This window comes from Chenopodium album, chromosome 5 (assembly GCF_948465745.1).
Source record: "Chenopodium album chromosome 5, dcCheAlbu1.1, whole genome shotgun sequence".
Taxonomy (NCBI): Eukaryota; Viridiplantae; Streptophyta; class Magnoliopsida; order Caryophyllales; family Amaranthaceae; genus Chenopodium; species Chenopodium album.
In genome coordinates, this window is record NC_137838.1 from 8220029 (window position 1) to 8239687 (window position 19659).

At 33.2% G+C, this 19659-nt stretch overlaps 2 protein-coding genes across 2 annotated transcripts; one reads left to right on the top strand and one right to left on the bottom strand.

Annotated features, from left to right (window-relative positions):
• The first annotated feature begins 183 nt into the window (after nt 1-183).
• LOC145630306 (uncharacterized) lies at nt 184-4600 on the top strand. Its single transcript, XM_081682557.1, has 5 exons — nt 184-900; nt 1649-1780; nt 3109-3198; nt 3531-3596; nt 4074-4600. The coding sequence occupies exons 1-5, from the start codon at nt 553-555 to the stop codon at nt 4326-4328; spliced, it is 891 nt and encodes a 296-aa protein (XP_081538683.1). The 5' UTR covers nt 184-552; the 3' UTR covers nt 4329-4600.
• A 1773-nt stretch (nt 4601-6373) lies between these two features.
• Nucleotides 6374-9328, bottom strand: LOC145632529 (uncharacterized). The gene has a single exon (XM_081684898.1). The coding sequence runs from the start codon at nt 9326-9328 to the stop codon at nt 6374-6376; it is 2955 nt and encodes a 984-aa protein (XP_081541024.1).
• Between the last annotated feature and the right edge of the window lie 10331 nt (nt 9329-19659).

The window sequence follows — 19659 nt, forward strand, 5'->3', positions numbered from 1 at the left end:
AGACCAAGTTCTACTTCGTCACACGCGGTCTACTTATCTCCTATACATATCTGTGTATAATAAATTTTTTGCATCCATATACGTCAGAGAGAGAGAGAGAGAAGAAAAAAATAAAAATGTTATAGTTCCTTAACATGGATTCGCTTCTCAAATCTGCCATGTACTAAAATATTTTTAACAACTTAACAAGGAAGTATGTGCGGATTGTCTGATTCCTAGGCTGCAATAAGATTGGCTTGTGCTTTTTTGGGCTTATGGCAAATAAATTTCTTATGGGCCATAAAATTATGTTACTAAATGACGAAGTTTATTTTTTTATGTTTATACAATATGTTTTTTTTTTTTAATTTTTTTTTATAAATGTACATAAGCCGCTTTCCTAGAATAAGACAGACCCTTTAAAATCAAGCAATAATTGGACCGACCCATTTCATATTTCTATTCTATAGGACTATTTATACATGATCATTTCAGTTGTCAAATTTTTATTTTTCCGTGTCATTTTTTTTTATAATTTTTTTAATTTCTCACAATAGTGATACAAGTCATAATATGAGTGAACAAATGCCATGCGTTTGGGGAACTAACAGCACAATTGCTATGAATAATTCATCATCTTCTCTTAATCCTAGAGCTGATTTTGCGAATGTAGAGATCGTTACAAAGGACAAGGTCGTGGCTCGTGTTGAGGACGACGACATTATTGGTGATCTTCGTAGGGAGGAAGATCAATTTGTTGACGACCTTCTTGTTGATCAAAGCAATGTTGATGAAGAAGGTTTACTATTGCCTGATGATGATCTCTTCCTATTAATTTCCGAACTCGAACTTCAAAAATACACGTTACCACCATGTATTGTTGAGGAACATCAACTGGATGGTGTTCATTTGCCAATTGAGGTATGCAATGACGTATGTTTTTTTTTTTTCCTTGCACCAATTCAAGATTTTTGAAGTTTGAACTTTATATTAGCAAATTGTCAAAATGTTACAAATATATTTAACTGGTTTTTAAAAAATAAAATTTGTATTAGTGGACATTCATGATACTATGTAACACATATATATTCAAATTTTAAACACATGACATTTAGGTCTTGTTTGGTAATTAGCTGGTAGCTGACTAATATAATTGATTATATTAACCGATTTGACTATCGGGTTATATTAGCTGGTTTGACTAGCAGGTTATAATTAGTCGATGGTGTAAAAGTGTTTGGTAAATAGCTTTTATTTGTTAGTTGTTTTTGGTGTATTTTTTTTTGAGGACATAGTTGTTTTTGGTGTATTTAAGAGACAAAAATCTAATTGTTTAATAAGCTAATTTTAAAAAGTTCTTATAATGAGTTTTTTTCTAAAAGAGCTTTTTGAGCCAAAAAAACTCTTTTAATAAGTTATTTACCAAACACCAAAATCAGCTTTTCTAATTGGTCAAAAATCTAATTGGGCAAAATAAGTTAAAAGCTCTTTAAAAAGCTTTTTATTAAACAAGACCTTAAACCCTTAATTAGACACGTGACATGTTCCTAAAGTGTCTAACTTTCAAGTTGATTCGTGAGGGACGGGGTTTCAGCCCAATAGACCCTTCATCTTACGAAGTATATGCAAGTAATTTTGAATTGTAAATTTGTAATGTGCTACGTTACAGGAAGCAAAACTCTTAGAAAAAGCTGATTGTGTTGACAAATCGAAAGGAAAAGAGCTAGTTATGGAAACTGAACAAAGACGTTCACCTAGTAATGATCATCTCCATCATAAAGCTACAAAGAAGATTTCTAAGGTGAGACATTATACAATTTTAGCTCTTTCTTGATCAACTTTCTTTGTATTTATAATTTTAACTTAAATTACTTACATTTGTATTGAAGAATAGAAAGCATTTGTGCACATGTATGATGAATAACAAGATTAAAAGCTAGTCTACATCAAGCTATGCTCCTCTCAACTTATCTTTGAAATTCAGCGTGCATCACTTGAATTGGTTAGTTCATTTTTTATGTGATTATTTTTACAAAGTTTTTTTTTTTTTAATAAAAAAAATAATATTTAAAATAACTCTCTTGATCTCTATTCTACATTAATCTATATATTCATTTTCCTTATCTGACCATCTTAGTTGACAACCTTTTTGAAAGTTGCCACTACAATTGACTTGAGGGTTTTTGTCATAAACTACTCAATAAAACCTAAGTTTTTGTGAGAATTTTGTGAGAACCTACCTAATTAAAAAAATGTTGTGAGAAACAGCCTAATAAAAGGTAAAATGTTGTAAAATACTACCTTTGGTCGAATTTTCAAAATTAACCTAAGTTTACGGTGTTGGCCACCTCAAAACACACTCGAAACCATCGCGGGGGTTGGTTTTCAAAGTGCTAGGTTATTTTCGAAGTGGTTAGAGGATAATTCTGAGCTGGTAAGAGTATTTTCATGCTTTGGGAATTGGGATGGTGGTTTTTGGGGTTAGAGGTGGTGGTTTCAGCGTGGTGGAGGTTATTTCAAGCAGGTTGCATGGGTTTTGTGGATGAAAAAGGTGGTTTTGGGGATGTTTTAAGGTTGGTCAACTGTGGAAATCCGACATAGGTAGTATATCAAAACATTCTACCTTTTATCAAGTAGTTTTTACAACATTTAACCTTTAATTAGATAGTTTATTGCAACTTTTTTTTTAATCTGAGTTTTATTAGGTAGTTTCTGACAAAAATCCTAATCTTAATAACTTTTGATTATCAAACACCGATCTAAAATGAGACAAGCTAGGAAGGATCGAGGGAGTAATACATTTGTCTTGACTTGGTAAGTGAATCGGACCATGATCGATCCACCGTACCCTTGACCCTTGTTCAACTTTTTATTGGGCATAAGGCCAGGGCCTTATTATTAAGGGTACACCTTAAGGCTTAAGGCCCGCCTTTGTTACATCATGTGGTTCAGCAGATATCTTCACTTATATTTATAAATTAAATGGTTGTTCAACTCCTATTTCTCTACTAATTTTATAGGAAAATTGGAACATCTTGAATTAAATCTGATGCAGCAACTTTTTTTTGTTTTTTTTTTTTTTTTTTTTTTTTGTGTGTGTGTGTGTGTGTGTTTTTTTGTTATAAACAGAAACGAAATAGGGATCAAAGAAGGAAACGGAGGCAAATCAATGAGAAGTTACAAGCTCTGCAGAAACTAATCCCAAAACCTGATAATAAGGTAACCTAATTATTTCATACTTCACGTTACGCTACAAGTTCAAACTTTAAGTATGTAATGATATATGTTCACGATGCTAAATCAAGCCCATATCGGAGGTAGATATGATCTAATTAGACCACACACAAGTCGTAGGGTTCTATCATTAAACCAATTGGTATAGTAATAGGTAGATTGAAGTAATGTATCTATCTATCTAACTAGACTTGTAAGTTGTAACTTGCAAGTTAATCACTCCTCTTTTTTTCAACATGAGACAATAGAATTTATTTAATTTCGGGTATTAATTTAACTTGTCTTTTTTTTTTTTTAATCATCATGACCTATTGCAGAGAAACCATGCATCCATTCTTAACGATGCAATTGACTACATCAATTCCATGAAACATCAAATTGAGGTAATTAAAATCATCATATATTACTTCTATTTCATATTATTTGCAACAATTGGACATAAACTAGAGAGGAAAAATGTCTAATCGTTGCAAATAATATGAAACAGAGTTAATATAAAATTTTCTTTGCATTATTTTCTTCACTTTTATATTACTTTGATTTTCATTATATCTCCGTTTGTGATAGAGTATAAAATATATCAGCTTAAGCTTTTGGTTGAATTGATCCTCTAACATGGTATCAGAGCCAGCGTGACAAAGTGGAATTAATTCGCACCAGGTATGGGTAGGCCTGTATTGCATTCACATTTCAAGCCCAAAGGGTCTTTCATGTGAGGGGGAGCTAGTGATAGAGTATAAAACATATTCCTGGGCTTCAACCATGAGCTTAAGCTTTTGGTTGAATTGGTCCTCTAACAGTTTGCATACAAAATATAAGGTCGTGTACATTATCTTACGTAGCCTATTAATTTGACACAGACAATGTTGACATGGAGAGGAATGAGACACTTCCAACAAGCTGCATACGTACCTGCAACATATATGCCGATGATGATGAGGCCGTACGTACAATTGGGTGGTGCAACTATGACTCCTAATAATGCAATTGTTGGTGCACAACCAATGCCAACAATCACACAGATGTTATGCCCTCTACCCCCCATTGCCACCACCTCGTTTGCACCGGTTTTTCTTCCTACCACCCCAGCAGAGTCGATTCCGAGGCCTAGCTGACCTAATAGATAGAGGGGACGGAAAGAATCCTTAGATTATTAGGATGAATTAGGAGTTGATTTTTTTGTTTTTGTTTTTTTTTTTTTTTCCTGCAAGAGTACGTACCTTTTGCACTTAGTTAGGATTATACTACGTATTAGATATATATATAGCTTATACGAGTAATAAATAATAAGTGGCTCAATTGGTGACCTCGGCTCGTGATCAATTTGTTGCCATCGTGTTGTACATTTACATACACATGAAACATTTAAGGTTTGGCACTATTGATATATCTTATACTACGCATATACTTCCTCTGTTCTTTTTTAGTTGACACAATTTTTTTTTTTTATCACCCTTCTCATATACAATTTAATGGTTAATGTCGATCTTTAAGGAATCAACATTGTAAAATTTTAAAATTGGATATTAATATATACTCCGTAATATATAAATTGAGAAGGTTCGAATAAGATCTATCCCACGTGACTTTATGTTTTATTTTAGTTATAAATCACAAAAGCTAGTCAAAGTGTAATTCGTAAATAATGCAAAAATCAAACTGTGTCAACTAAAAAGAATGGAGGAATTACTATTTTACCGTTAATATGAATGTGCAAGAGTTGCCATAAAAATTGAACTTGAAACATTGAAAATGTTGTCTAGCTTAATCTTTGGTAAAGTGTCGCTTACATGTTTAATTTAGTTGTATTGTGTAGAAGTTTATTGATTTGGATGCTAGTGGCATTTGGGTAGATTCCGTAATTAATTCACGTTGGTTCAATTAAAAAGATACCTGTTTATACACTGTAATGATACTCCCTATAACTTTTTTTTTTTTAAAAAAATATTTGTATTATAAACAACTAGGTTAGAACCCGTTTGTTTTTGTTTTTTTTTTTGTTTTTTTTTTAAACTATTATAAATAAGAATTATGAATCTTGTACAATAATATTTGTAATTTTGTAGTTTTAGATTTTCATCAAAATTATGATATAATACCGATTTAACGTCGTCTAATACATACTAGTATTTCAATGTAAGAGTCCATTTATTAGTGTACTATTTACAATTGTTTTATTTTTAAAAGATAAATTGATACGGAGTATGTTATAGTTGTAATGAAGAACCTTCTAATATTCAAATTTCAACATTTTTAAATATGGTAACTCAAAAAAAAAAATGACATCATCCTTGCATTTAGGCGGAAAAAAATTTAGAAAAATTAGTGAAAAAGGATCTTTTAAAAGGTCGACTTTGTGAATAAGGACCTTTTAAGACAAATGTTATGAGAAAGGGCCTTATAAGCCGTGTGAGGATGTGAAGAAGGATTTTGGTTGGTTTAATTTTTCGGCTGGTCAACATGTGACTCGTGATGACATCATCAACATAGACAAGTGTATTACTAATTAAAAATAAATCAAAACTCAAAATCTCAGCCGTCTATTTTAAAAAATATAATTGTGGTAGTCAAAAGTTATAGGAATACATTAAATTTTTCAAGAAACACGTACTAGTCTTTTAACAAAAAAAAAAAAAGAAAAAGAAAGATGATGATAAGGATGAAGAAAGGTCCTCATGAATGATTGAATGAATACCACAAGAAACTAGCCTAAAAAAATGGCTGAAATTATGAGTTACGGAGTATTAATTTAATTGAAGTATCAAGACTAATTGAGATAAACTGGCAATAACTTACGTGTAATAAGAAAAGATCTTATGATTTATGTTAAATAGAGGTCTGGGCCGCACCCGTAAATTAAGAAAGAAAGTTCACTTCACAAGTCTAATAAAGGCTCCATTCCAAAACCATATGATTATAGAAGGAGTAGCCCCTTAATTTAATCTTATAAATCTCTTCTTCAATCAATTTGGGACACTTACGTGTGGTGATACTTGAGAGATATATATTCTTCAACCGTTTCTTGCTGAAGACATTGAATTGGCTGGGTTTATTGTGGTTCCGTCTCCCAAGTATTGGGTGAGGCTCAATACTTTAATTTGTGTACAGGTAATTTTTTTTTTTTTTTTTTTGACAATAGCAAAATACAACGCATAGCAAATTAGACATAGCTTGAAAGGGTAAGACGACATTTTCTAGCGATTTCGTCTGCCCTTTGTACTTGGTCCCTTTGTACTTTTAGGATTGTGCACCTTTGAAACATGGCTCCCACTTTCCTTATTTCCTTTACCATCCAAGTTATCGAAACCTCTCTACCTGATTCTTCTTGAAGGTTGTTAATTAGCACAGTTGAGTCCGATAGGATGAGAATTCCATGTTTACCTTTCGCTCTAGCCCATTTCATTGCTTCGAGGCAAGCCCAGGCCTCGCAATGTAAAGCCGAGGTAGCTACACCATGTTTGCCTCCCTCACTATCCTCATTACCTTGGATACTTCCCATGACTGCCCAACCGATTCCTGCCCTTGTAGTCCCTTTGTCCCACGAGCCATCCACTCCCACAATGAAACTGTCATAACCATTCATTTCCTTTCCTAATTGCACAGTGTTGAAACCCGGGGGAATGTAGGGATCTTCCACATTGTGATCCCTATTGTTATTACTTGTCTCATCCCTTTGGACATAGTTGTCATGATCACGCATTGCCAGGTTGATAAATTCCGAGGCAAGGCTTCCTCCCCCATTGGCCCCATTGAAGTTTCGAGCATTCCTTGTCTTCCATAGGCCCCACAAGGTAGCTATAAATTTAATGCTACGGGTACCATACTGACCATCCTCGCTATAAAACAGCAGGATATAGTGCTGGATCCACCTTCTCAAAGAGTCAAACCCAGTAGAATCAGAGCAAATTGCCAGGGAGCTTTCCTCCCAGACCTCCTTTGCTAGCGAACATAGTCTAAAAAGATGCTGGCTATCTTCTTCCTCCATCCCACAAAACTCACAAGTCTCCTCTACTTGTATACCTCTTCTAGCCAGATTTCCTTTTACTGCAATACCATCATTAAAAACCCTCCAAATAAACACTTTCCATTTGGGTTGTATATGCATTCTCCAGATAAGCTTTATAAATCTCTGCTCATCTAGTGAAAGGGTAAGCTTTTCATTTCCTTGTTCTTTCATAAGGAAGTAGTAGCCTGTTTTGACGGTAAATTTACCTGACGGGTGGTATTTCCAATATAGGAAATCATCATCCATAGAGCATGGAAGCTCCATTGCAAGAATTGCTCTTGCACTATTCCAGTCAAAACACTCCCTAACTTTTCCCACCTTCCAAGCCGCCAGATCCTTATCAATAAAATCTTTAACCTTCCATCTTAAAGAGTCTCCCAATGTTTGACTTGAATTGGCAACAGGTACCTCTCCATTGACCCAGGGCATTCCAATAGCCTTGATGCTTTCCCCATTCCCTACTTTCCAAGCAAACCCTCTCTTGAAGACGTCAGTTACTTTTTGCAGACCTGCCCTTCCCATTGAGGGGCACCCTACCCTTTTATAAGGCTTCGATAAATTACAAATCCCACAAGGTTGAAAACCTCTATGCACTCTTGAAAGCAGAAGTTGTGGATTGAGGTGCACCCGAGTAGCTTGCTTGAATAACAAGGCATCATTTAGGTCTGATATACCTCGAATGCCCAGACCTCCCATACTCTTAGGAAGTTGAATTGTTGCTCTGTTCACCCAATGCATACCCTTATTTCCTTTATTTGACCACCAAAACCTTGCTATAAGGGAATCAATTTTGTTTGCAATTCCTTGCGGCAGTTTTAGGCACTTCATGACATGGGCTGAAATACTTACCAAGACTGTATTAATCAGAATTAGCTTGGCAGCTTGAGAAATGCTTAAAGTTGCCCAAGAGACCAGCTTCTCTGACACCTTGTCAACCAAAAATTGAAAAGCTGAGCTTTTCTTCCCTTTAATGTCGATTGGCGCTCCTAGGTGAATCCCCATATTGTCTGTTTCATCCATCGAGAGAATCCTTTTTAGAGACACTCGGGAGCTTAAATCAAAGCCTGGAGAGAACTTGACAAAGGATTTCTGCAGATTCAACTGTTGGCCCGAAGCACTACCAAACCTGTGAAGGATATCTCTGATGCAGTTGCACGACTCCTCTGTTGCTTTAAAGAAAAGCATGGCATCGAAAAGATGCGAAATCGAAGGGGACCTTCTTGAAACCTTTAAGCCCTTAAATTGATTTATTTCCTCTGCTAGAGTTAGCATTCTCGAAAGGATATCCATACAGAAAATGAACAGGTATGGGGATAAAGGATCCCCTTGCCTCAGCCCACAATTAGGAGAAAAATGACCTGAGACTTTCCTATTTATAATTGCCTTGAAACTTACTGTCGAGATGCATTGCGATACCATCCTGATCCAGTGGCTAGAGAAACCATATGCCTGTAACACCTTGAGAAGAAAAGTCCAGTCTACCCTGTCGTATGCCTTTGACATATCAATCTTTACTGCAATGTAGTTCGAGCCCTTTCTCGAGTTTATAAGGTGCATAAGCTCATGACTTAGTAGGACGTTGTCCTCCATGTATCTCCCTGGAACAAAAGCCTGTTGATATTCGGAAATCAGATTTGGAAGAATTACCTTGATCCTATTGGCGAGGCACTTTGAGATACATTTGTATATTGTGTTGCATAAACTGATCGGCCTGAAATGATTAGCCACTTCCGGAACTTTGACCTTTGGAATTAGGACTAGGAGAGATTGATTCCAATCTTTCAACATGTTACCAGATCTCAAAAATTGGTGCACACTCTCTGTCACCAATTGTCCTACCTCCTTCCAGTATATATGAAAGAAGTCAGTCGTGAACCCATCCGGCCCTGGAGATTTTGACTTATGCATATTGAACATCGCCTTCTTGATTTCTTGGTCAGTGAAGGGCTTGTCAAGCCATTGCCTATCTTCCAATGAGATAGAGGGAATATCCATTCGTCTTAGCAAAAGATCAATTTCTTCTCCATGTCTATCTACCCAATTACTATTATCATCCTTCAAAGTTAAAATTTCATTGCTCAATTGTCGCTGTTTCACTCTTCTATACATTAGAGTTGTTGGGCAATCCCCAAACCTGACCCAATTTGATTTCATTCTTTGCTTCCAAAAATCAAAACTTAACTTGTCCTCCGAAATACGATGATTAATTAGGTGAATATAACCATCCCCTTCTTGTACCGAGCCAATATTCAAACCCGTGCTTCGAAGTTCATTCGTTGTTTTCCTCCAATTTATACCCCAACTCTTCTTATTTTCCAAGCACCAATATTGGAGATTTTTTCTTACCATACTTAGTTTCCTAGAGAGTTGGAACATATACGAACCATGAAACCCGATCTTCCAAGTAGTTTCAACCATTTCTCTAATTTCCGGAAAATTGAGACACCAACTTTCAATTTGGTAGGGCCTATTTGAAGAAGTAGTATCCATATGAGAGTAATAGTAGCACTTTCTTTAGTATGATATGCTACATGTAGTATTGTCATGAATAAAACGCGCTTTGAGATGAGGTGAAGTGAGGTGAGTTTATGATAATTTATTTCTACACTAGCTAAGACGATATTCTCATTGTTGTTGATGCTCTTTGATTACGAAATCATCTAACACTCTCCGGTCTCCAACACATAAATTATACACATGAGCATATCAAAAGAATAACGCGGATGTAAAACATGTGTATGTTGGATGGAGATTGCATTGAACTAGTTCACTAATTTTGTTGTTGCTCCTTACCTTCCACGTGTATGAATGGTTCTAAAAGTACTGTAAAAGTGTTTGACCAAATCTTCCAAAACAATTGTAAACCGACATCCCAAGAAGCAGCAACTGTCAAGACTCAAGAGACGATATTAAAGAGGAGAATCCAATACTCGCCTCTATACATTGTTGTGGGAGTGCAGACAAATTTGCTGCACAACAAACACCAATTTAGCTAAGCTAGTGTAACGGTATTTTTTGACTTGACAGTGTAACGGAGTTTAGCATTCTTAATTAACTAATTAACTAATACTCCATCTGTTTTTAAATACTTGCTTTACTTTACTTTTTGGCCATTTTTAAATACTTGCTTCATTTTCTTATTTGAAAACCTTTTACAATATACGAAGTATAATTTATTTCTTTCACATAGTTGACCCAACATAAGTTATACGAAGTTTTTTTTTTTTTTTTTTTCATATTCTCGCTCTTTCAATTCTCTCAACTACTTTTGCTTTTATAATTTTTTTTTTGGAAAAATACACTTTAATAATCCTAACTTTGGCCAATTTACTTTGAAAAATCGCAACTTTTGATTATTCTGCAATAATCCCAACTTTCAACTCTGTTTTCTTCCAACAATCCCAAACCGGTCAACAAAAGTCAACAACCTACTATTGTAGGTTACTTGACACGTGTCAACATATGAGTGGTTCACAATATTTTTTTTTTTAAAAAAAAGAAAAGAAAAATTAAACTCAGCCATAACAGCCACCCCATTACCCAACCTTAGCCTCTCCGACCACCACTCCTCCTCTTACCCCACCGCTGAAACAACCCTCCTCCCACAACACTTTGACCGGAATACCCCCCTTACCCAGCCCCGCCCTCGAAACCACCCCAAAGTCGAACCCCCACCCTAAACCCACTCGATTTCAACCTAAAATCGAAACCCACGTCACCCTAAACCAATCGAAAACCACTCCAAATCAAACATCGCATCGTCGTTGAAGGATATCATCGATTATCGTTTCCCGACTTTCTCTTCATCTGAGGATTGAGTGATTTTTGATGAATTTTCTGAGTGTTGCAGCGGATATAATAAGAAGGTTAGGGTTGCAGCGGGTCGGGGTTCGGGTTTAGGGAGGGGAAGGTTGCAGCGGGGGTCGGCCGGTGGTGGAGACGGGTCGCTGGGGGTGGTTGGTTCAAGGAGGCGGCTCATTTGGTGGAGGTGCCGAAATCCTTGGCAGGGAAGGAGGGAGGTTCGCGTTGGGAGCTGGTAAAGGGATTTAGGGAGGGGCTTGTTGGTTTTTTTTTTTTTTTTTTTTTTTTTTCATTTTTAGACCACTTAATGCTTGACACGTGGCATATTAAAAAATTAAAAAAAATAATTAACCTTTTCAGCAGGTTGCTGGTTTTTGGATTGAAGAAAGAAAACACAAGTGAAAATGGGCCAAAGTTGGGATTAATAAAGTGTATTTTTTTTTTTTTTTTTTTTTTTTTTTTTTTTTATATATATATATTCTTCCTTCTACCCCACTACCTCTATATTTTATTATTTTCTCTAATTTCTCCACGCATGAAGAAATGAAACAAGTATTTAAAATGGAAGGGAAAACTATACAACTATATATATACGTAGCAGAATATTCTCTCTCAAAAAAAGTATATAGAATATTAGGTGTCACTTAGATAAATAAAGCAACAAACAACACGAATAACGAGTTCACAACCAAAAAAGTTCACAACCAAAAAAGCTAAGCTTTGCTTGTATTATATGACACTCAACTTAGATAAGTCCTCTGATAAAATAGCACCATGCATGGCTCTTAGCCTCTTATAAGTGCCAAAAGCTATATCATTCTTAAGTTTAGTGCAAGAACGTAACACACATCAAAGTTTAACAAATAAGTTTGTAGGATAGTGCGTGCTCCACCATTATTTAACAGTTGATTTTAGGGTAAGATCATGTTGAATTTGTATATGGTCGAATTTTCCTCTAACACGGGTCTATGCATAAAATCATGAGAGATTTTATATAGACCTATAATTTATACTACGTATTAAAAAGTGAGTCTAGTATTATTCGAATTTGGTCTAAGCTAGCTACATGGATCAAATGCCTCATCAAAATTGATTACCCTAACAAAGATTATTTGACTTCATCATGCTGAAATCCCGAGAGTGTTAATTAAGAGAGTATCTACAAATGAGTTCAACTTAATTAACCATATGAAGGTATGTATTGAAAAAAAACCCAAGCCTCTCTCTCTCCTCTCACTAAAACCCTGGCATCTGCTGTTGACTTTTGGAGGGGCTTCCATCGGTTCTTACCGATGGAAAGCTTTAATCTTTGTTTCTTGTGCGCTTTTTTTTTTTTTTTTTAAGTTTATAATAACTCTTCTGCTTCTTTGACGAATATTATTCCCTCAAAAGAAAGGGTTATTATTCTTCTCTCTTTTGAACACTACAAGAAAATAAATAGCTTATTCGTAGCGATTATTTTGTAGTGATTGTACATAAGGGTGTGCAAAAAAGATCGAGACCGGAAACCAGGCCGGGACCAAACCTAATCGTTGGAATATGGCGGTCTTCAATTCGGTCCTAACATTTTGTTGATTCCGGGTTTCCGGTCCGAAAATTGTATTTTCTTATTATTTAAGTGAAAATTTTATATTTTATGTTTAAGTTTCTAAAAAAATTAGGTATAAAACTTGTAATTTATAAATTCTAGGTGTAAAATAGGAGAGCACACAAACAAAAACAAGATGTTAAAAAACGATGTATAATAACCGGTCCATTCCGGTCCAAAACGGACCAGGCCGGAATAAATAGGCCTAGTTCGTTCGAAACCCGAACCGGTTGATTACGGTTCCATCCAGGTCCTTAAATGGTGATTCCGGGTTTCAATCTCGGTCCGGTCCGATTTTGGACCAATGCACAGTCCTAATTGTACATTCGCTACAATATGCACATATGCTTGTGAAAGTAACAGTAGAGAAAATCGTATTATTTTACAATCACCAAGGTAATCCCATATAAAATCGATACGAAAAACACAATAATAAATATCCACCTTTTTTTTTCATATTTATAAAATTATGAGACATCTTATCATTTACAATCATCACAAAAACCCAAAAATTGATACGAAAAGTCTTTTCAAGACTAGATATATAAATATTGTTTGACAAAAAATACATAATATATGTCATAACTTATTGGTAAAACACTTATTGAGGTTGCATGTTCAAGATTGGATGTATTTTCTCGTATCGATTATTGAGGGCAACCCCAATGACGATATTGAAACTAATACTAAAGGTTATGGTAACGGCGGATAATGTATCGAATATTAGGAAAACTTTTTGTAGCAATTACAATCAATACCAAAGGTTAGAATAATCGTTACGAAAAGGTAATTTTCTTGTAGTGGAGGCACGGAGGATTTGCATTTTTACTTGAGGGATTTTTATTAAGTTATTTCATCAATAAGATTTGTACGAGATAAAAAAAGAGATTAATCCTTCAATTACAATAAGATAAATTAAACGATATATATATTTTTTTATGGAAACAACAAATTGATAGCCTACCCCCTCGTTAAAGAAGACTGTAAATTACATCGATATGAACGAGGGTATAATAAATGTATGATTTACAAATGTGGTTTTGCTGAAAGAGCTAGTGTTTTTATTTGATTCAATTCGATTGTCGTGTAATGTTTTAATAGATGTCGTATGACTTCTTGGAAAGAAATATATCATCCTTTGTCAAAATACACCAAGCGATTGATTTTATGATGATAACATTTTAAGAGACTTATAGTGCCCAGACTCTTTTGTGACACAAACTTGTGTAGTTAGATGCAATGCCAAGTAAAATTTCAATGCACAAGGTGCAAGTGTCATTTCCCCCTCATGTAAGTGCGAAAATTGTCAATCGGCCGTCCAAGTGGCAACACTACGTTTAAAAACCATAAAAACATTAATGTGCATGCACCTATATTCTCTTGTTATGCAAACGAATACCCATATATATAATAAGGTTAGGGTTTTTTCATTAAATAAAACTTACAATTTAGCCCAATTCAAATTCAGTAAAAACATGAAAAATCAGCTGGTGTGTAGCACCCCTATTATGAGCACGTCTTCCATTAATTCAACTTTATTATATGATGACAATAATAATTTGATAAGTTTTATGGATGATAGTCTTGCTTCTTGCTCCCTTGAGGGAAACATAGGGGTTGATAATTTTATCTCATTGCATGATTTTTTTCAACATTTATCCCAAGTTCCTCTTGGCCATGCACCGGCAACATCACCGCCACCACCAACGCCGACACCGGCACCGCCCCAAGTCGGCAATTGTCACTTGGAGGTAAGCCTAATCATTTGGTTGGTTGCACAAGGTTATCAAACTATGGTTAGTAAGTATTCTTGTACATGTTTCAAAATAAGGAAAATCATGTGATTAATTGTTAGATGGTTCAATTTATATAGCTATTATTATTCTTAATTGAACCGTCAACAAACTATTTTATGGAACCGCTTAGTGATGAAGTGTTTAGACTTGATGAATTGAACAATCTCATATATTTATACTAGTAAATCCATATATTGATCAAAGATAACTTTAGAAAGAGGAGCCCAAGAAATAATTAATTGAAGAAATAATAATTGTAGATCTAGAAGGTTATGTTTTTTTTTTGTTAATAGATCTTTTAATTAGATTAATTTAATTAGGCAAATTAAAGGGAGGAGAAAAAATGGGAATAGGATGGGAATGGCTTTGGCTAGCATTTTACTTCTATAATAATTTAACCAAATTTGATAAATGAGCTAAGAAAATGGATCATACGATTCCTTTTTTATGCATTTTGTATAAAGTTAGGAATTTACGACAAAAACACGCGTAAATCAGTGTAATTAGTGTTTATATTTTGATAATTTCTTAACTTTTTACGAATTTCAAGTGTAAATTTAATACTTATATGTAGCCCTAAGGGCTATGTATAACATTAAAATGATGAGACTAATCGCACAGGGGGTAAGTGATCACAAAGATAATATACACAAGACCATTAGTGATTAATAATTATTATTTCCATAATTTAACAATTGACAAAATACAATGTGTTCTTCATATATAAAATAACCTCGATAACACTAACAAAGTAAATTGTATATATGACGGTTGATCACACCGAATGACTAGCCATATATAAGAATTTGTGATCGATATACGTATGCTATCTAGTACAAGTAGTCAAGTACAATCATGATAACTAATTATCAAATACGTACACAAAAAGGAAATTAACCAATTATAGAGTAAACTTTTCGCCACTTCCCCTTTGTAGCTATCTTTTGATACAACAAGATATGAGGTTAAAACCATACAAATTTCAAGAGTATAATTCATAATTAATCATCTATTAACCATATAATTATTTAAATTTATAAAATTTTCCTTGAAAAAATGTATGTACTTCTACTAATAAAAAATTTAACCCGTGCACAACACATGCCAATTAAAATTCGAAGTAATATATAGTACAATTTGTATTAAAAAAAATGTATACATAATTACATATCTTCATGAACACATTTATTGATGAAAATTTTCCAAGTTTTCTCTTTACCATGCCAATTCATTTGCTTTAATTTCTAAATACCTCAACGATCAACAATTATTTCATTCAATAGGAAGTAAACTTGAAAACAATAAAATCAAGAGAGGTTGCATTACTTTGTGTTAGTATAACTTTCAGTTGTTTCCTCAATGGCGCAATAATTTTCAATTGAGAGAATATCATTGATTACATCCAAAGTGAAGAGAGAGAGATATATATTTGTTTTATAATAGCTAAAAAAAAAAAAGTCAAACATGGTATGTGAATAATGTATACATCAATAAATAAAAAAAAAAAAAACCCCCAGAGGAAATACTATGTAAAACTTTTAATTGTAAAGAGTTGTATTGCACGAAATAACATGTTAGCCACCTAACACGCATTCATCAACATGACAAACATTTCTTTGTACTTCCTCCATCCCCAAAACTTCGACCTTTTTGGCCTAAATTAGTTCCAAAATTATCGACCCATTTGCATTAAAATATCCACCAATTTACAACAATATTTGTGCAAAATTAGTTTTTCCATATAAAAATTTGTTTTTTTTTTTAATGTATTTTTAATACTTTATCTCTCTACTTTTTTACAAACTCCGTGTAAATTTTTTTTCCAATATGTTTTTATTTAAGTTTCTTAATAACTGCAATCAACCCAAAAGGGTCGAAGTTTTGAGAACGAAATACTTATTGAATTTAATTTGACTCTTACTGTAACAAACATAAACATGACAAACATTTCTTTGTAACAAACATCAACTAAGAAAGATAAATTTGACTCTTACTGTAACTTAGACTTATTGAATTGAATTTGACAACAAATCATTTACCCTTAACTCTTTATTGGAATGCAAGTATTGGAAAGTTGTTTGGTGCAAATTTTTGTGTTTTCATCCATTCATACTTTGTGATAGAACATTGAATTCAGGAACCACAAGTTAAGGGTGTAGTCAAACCACATTCGAAGGGAGAGCAACAACCTCTGAATCCTGAGTGTATACCTCTTCATCAAGATGATAAATATGTGCATAACGATCCATTGAGGGTGAGTATATTGCAAGTTTACAACCTTCATCTTATTTGAGTTTAGGTTTTTCCGCATCTTATTTTTACTGAACTTTTAAGGAAATTTTGTGAAAAACTACCTATTATAGTCCATAATTTGCGAGAAACTACCTATTAAAAAAAATGTTGTAATTGACCACCTAACTTTTGAAAAATGTTGTAATTTACTACCTTATGCCGGATTATGAAGTTTGACCAAAATTTTCCGGCGTAGACTTGGTCACGTGACACTTAGTGACCATCACATGGGAAATTTGTGAGAAAATTTGGGAAAGAAAAGGGTCATTAAGTGTCACGTGATGGTCACGTGATCGAGTCAACGCCGGAGAATTTTGGTCAAACTCCTTCATAATCCGGCGTAAGGTAGTAAATTACAACATATTTCAAAAATTAGGTATTCAATTACAATATTTTTTTTAATAGGTAGTTTCTCGCAAATTTTGGACTATAATAGGTAGTTTTTTTTACAAAATTTCCAAATTATGAAATTTAAAGGTATCTTAATAAGCCGAGCGAACTTGGTAAGAATCAAATAGGGTTTTCTAATTAGTAAGTCAATTGGATTTTGATCTATATTACTTAATTGGTTTAGTTCTCGTATATTTTATAATCTAACAATGTGTTTAGTTTGATGTAAAATGTTTTAATTTTCTTTTGTTTGTGTGTGAAGAGGTAGAAATCAATTTTCCCAATAGTGACAAATATTTATTTTCCTAGAAGGAGATTGATAAAGCCCTATTTTCCTCTCTCCACCTTACTTCCCTTTTTCCTATATATTTTATTATAATTTTTCTAATAAGGAAAACTAATTTGCAATTATGTGATTTTTTTTCTTTCATACAAAAATTACATTATGTAAAACCGAATGGAATCTAAGAATAAAATTTGATTTATTGAAATTCACATTAAAATACTATCCAATAAGATTACACATAATTATTTTTTTTCTTCTAATTATGTCTACATTATCTGTAATAGTAAAAGATTATTGTTTGACAATATAAAAGTACTCTGTAGCAATCTCATTTGAGAACATAAAGTACTCCATAGCTACTTAGTATCAAGTCAACTTTGCTTTGTTATAGAGAAGTATTAGTATTATATCAATTATCTAATTTTAGTATGCTATATTTTCGTTTCAAGTACCCTACATGTGCATAATAGAACTCTAAGGTCATTCTTCTAGGGACGGAGAGAGTATAATTTATTGATTTACTACATGTGCATAATAGAGGCTGGTAGTTGGACACTTAAGTCCTTATTAATTAGATGAACTAATTAATTACTACTTTGGTTTAATTTATTTAATTGTCAGTACTACACAAAATTAGAGCTCTATCTAGTTCATACAAATAACTTTTTATTATTTTTGTTTAGTATAAATATATATGAAGCATATAATTGGATTAAGGTACAACAAAAGGTTAGGGATATCAACTGAAATGTAGTCAAAGCAATCAAAGGACATTCAAAAGGAAAACAACCTCCAGAGTCTAAGCAAGTTGAGCATCAGTATGGTTCGTCAAAAGTAAGAATAATGATGTTATAAGATTAGATCTTCTTATATTTATGGTCAGCAAATAAACTAAATAAAAAATTGAAATAAATATATAGTCAGTATCAAGTAACAACTAATAAAATACGGAGTACATATTAGGTCATAGTTGAAGAACTAGCATTTTTATGGGTGAGTTCTAGTCAATCAATTAGTTCTTATAATTTAATAAAATTTATTATTTTAAATCATTACATAAATATTTATACACACTTTTAGTCATAATGGCTTAAAATTCTAAAACAATTCATATCATATATTGCACATATATTGTACTTGTGTTGTATGTGTATATATATAAATATGTGTAATTTAAATTGATATATTATTATGAATTTACATACTGTTTTTCCCATATTAAATAACTCAAATTTCAAACTATTATATATTTATCGATGGGTTTATTTTGATTTTCCCAACTACTTGTAACTTGGTAAATTTGTACATGAACAGAGAAATTTACAGAGACGAAGTAATGAGCACAAACGAAGGGAACGCATCAATGCAAAGATGAAAGTTATTCAAGCTTTAGTGCCAACTTGTGACAAGGTAAGATGTCTTTATTTCACCTTTCTTTTTCCTCTTATGATTGAATTTTGCAACAACATCTTAAAACTAAAACTAAAATTATTTAGTATATGCAAAAAGATATAATGCAAAAAAAATCGGCCAAAAGTAAAAAATTAAAGTTGCATGCATAAAGTTAATGCTTAGACGATTATATTATAATTCTTTTTTTTTTTTTGGTGAGCAAGTGGGCCAAGCCCAGATAATTCTTAAGTATACATGTTCATTATTTCTATCTTTTATAATACTATACAAGAGACAACTTATATTTGCACAACAGACAATGTGGCCAACGCTCATTACTACACATTATAATTTTAAGGGGTTATTGATGATGAAATATATATATATATATATAAAGTTAGAATTAGCCATATATATTAAGAATATAAATTTGCTTCAAATGATGCGAGAATGAACTCACTTAATACCCCTTATATACATACACCTATTTCTAGCACTACACACATGATGTAATGTTCAAGTTTACTGTACAATACAAGTAGTCTTCCACAACAATTTTAATCTAGTTTGAATGATTCTATACTCACCTCAACGCGATGATTGAATGGGGTATAGTATGATCATTGTGCTCCCATGACATCCTCAGATAAAGGAACTAGTAATATGTATCTAGGATTAAGGAGCTAGTAATATGTACTAAGAATGAAGTATTGTTGAAAAGCATGGGAATAATTTTAGAAGCTAAGTTTCAATTCACTGAAAGATTGTTAGTTATAAATTTGGAATATATGTTTTCATCTATCTCAATTGCACACGTAGGTACATACAAATATTTGCACATATAGTACTATTATAGACTATACATTTTTGTCTCTAATAGGCATAATAGATAAAA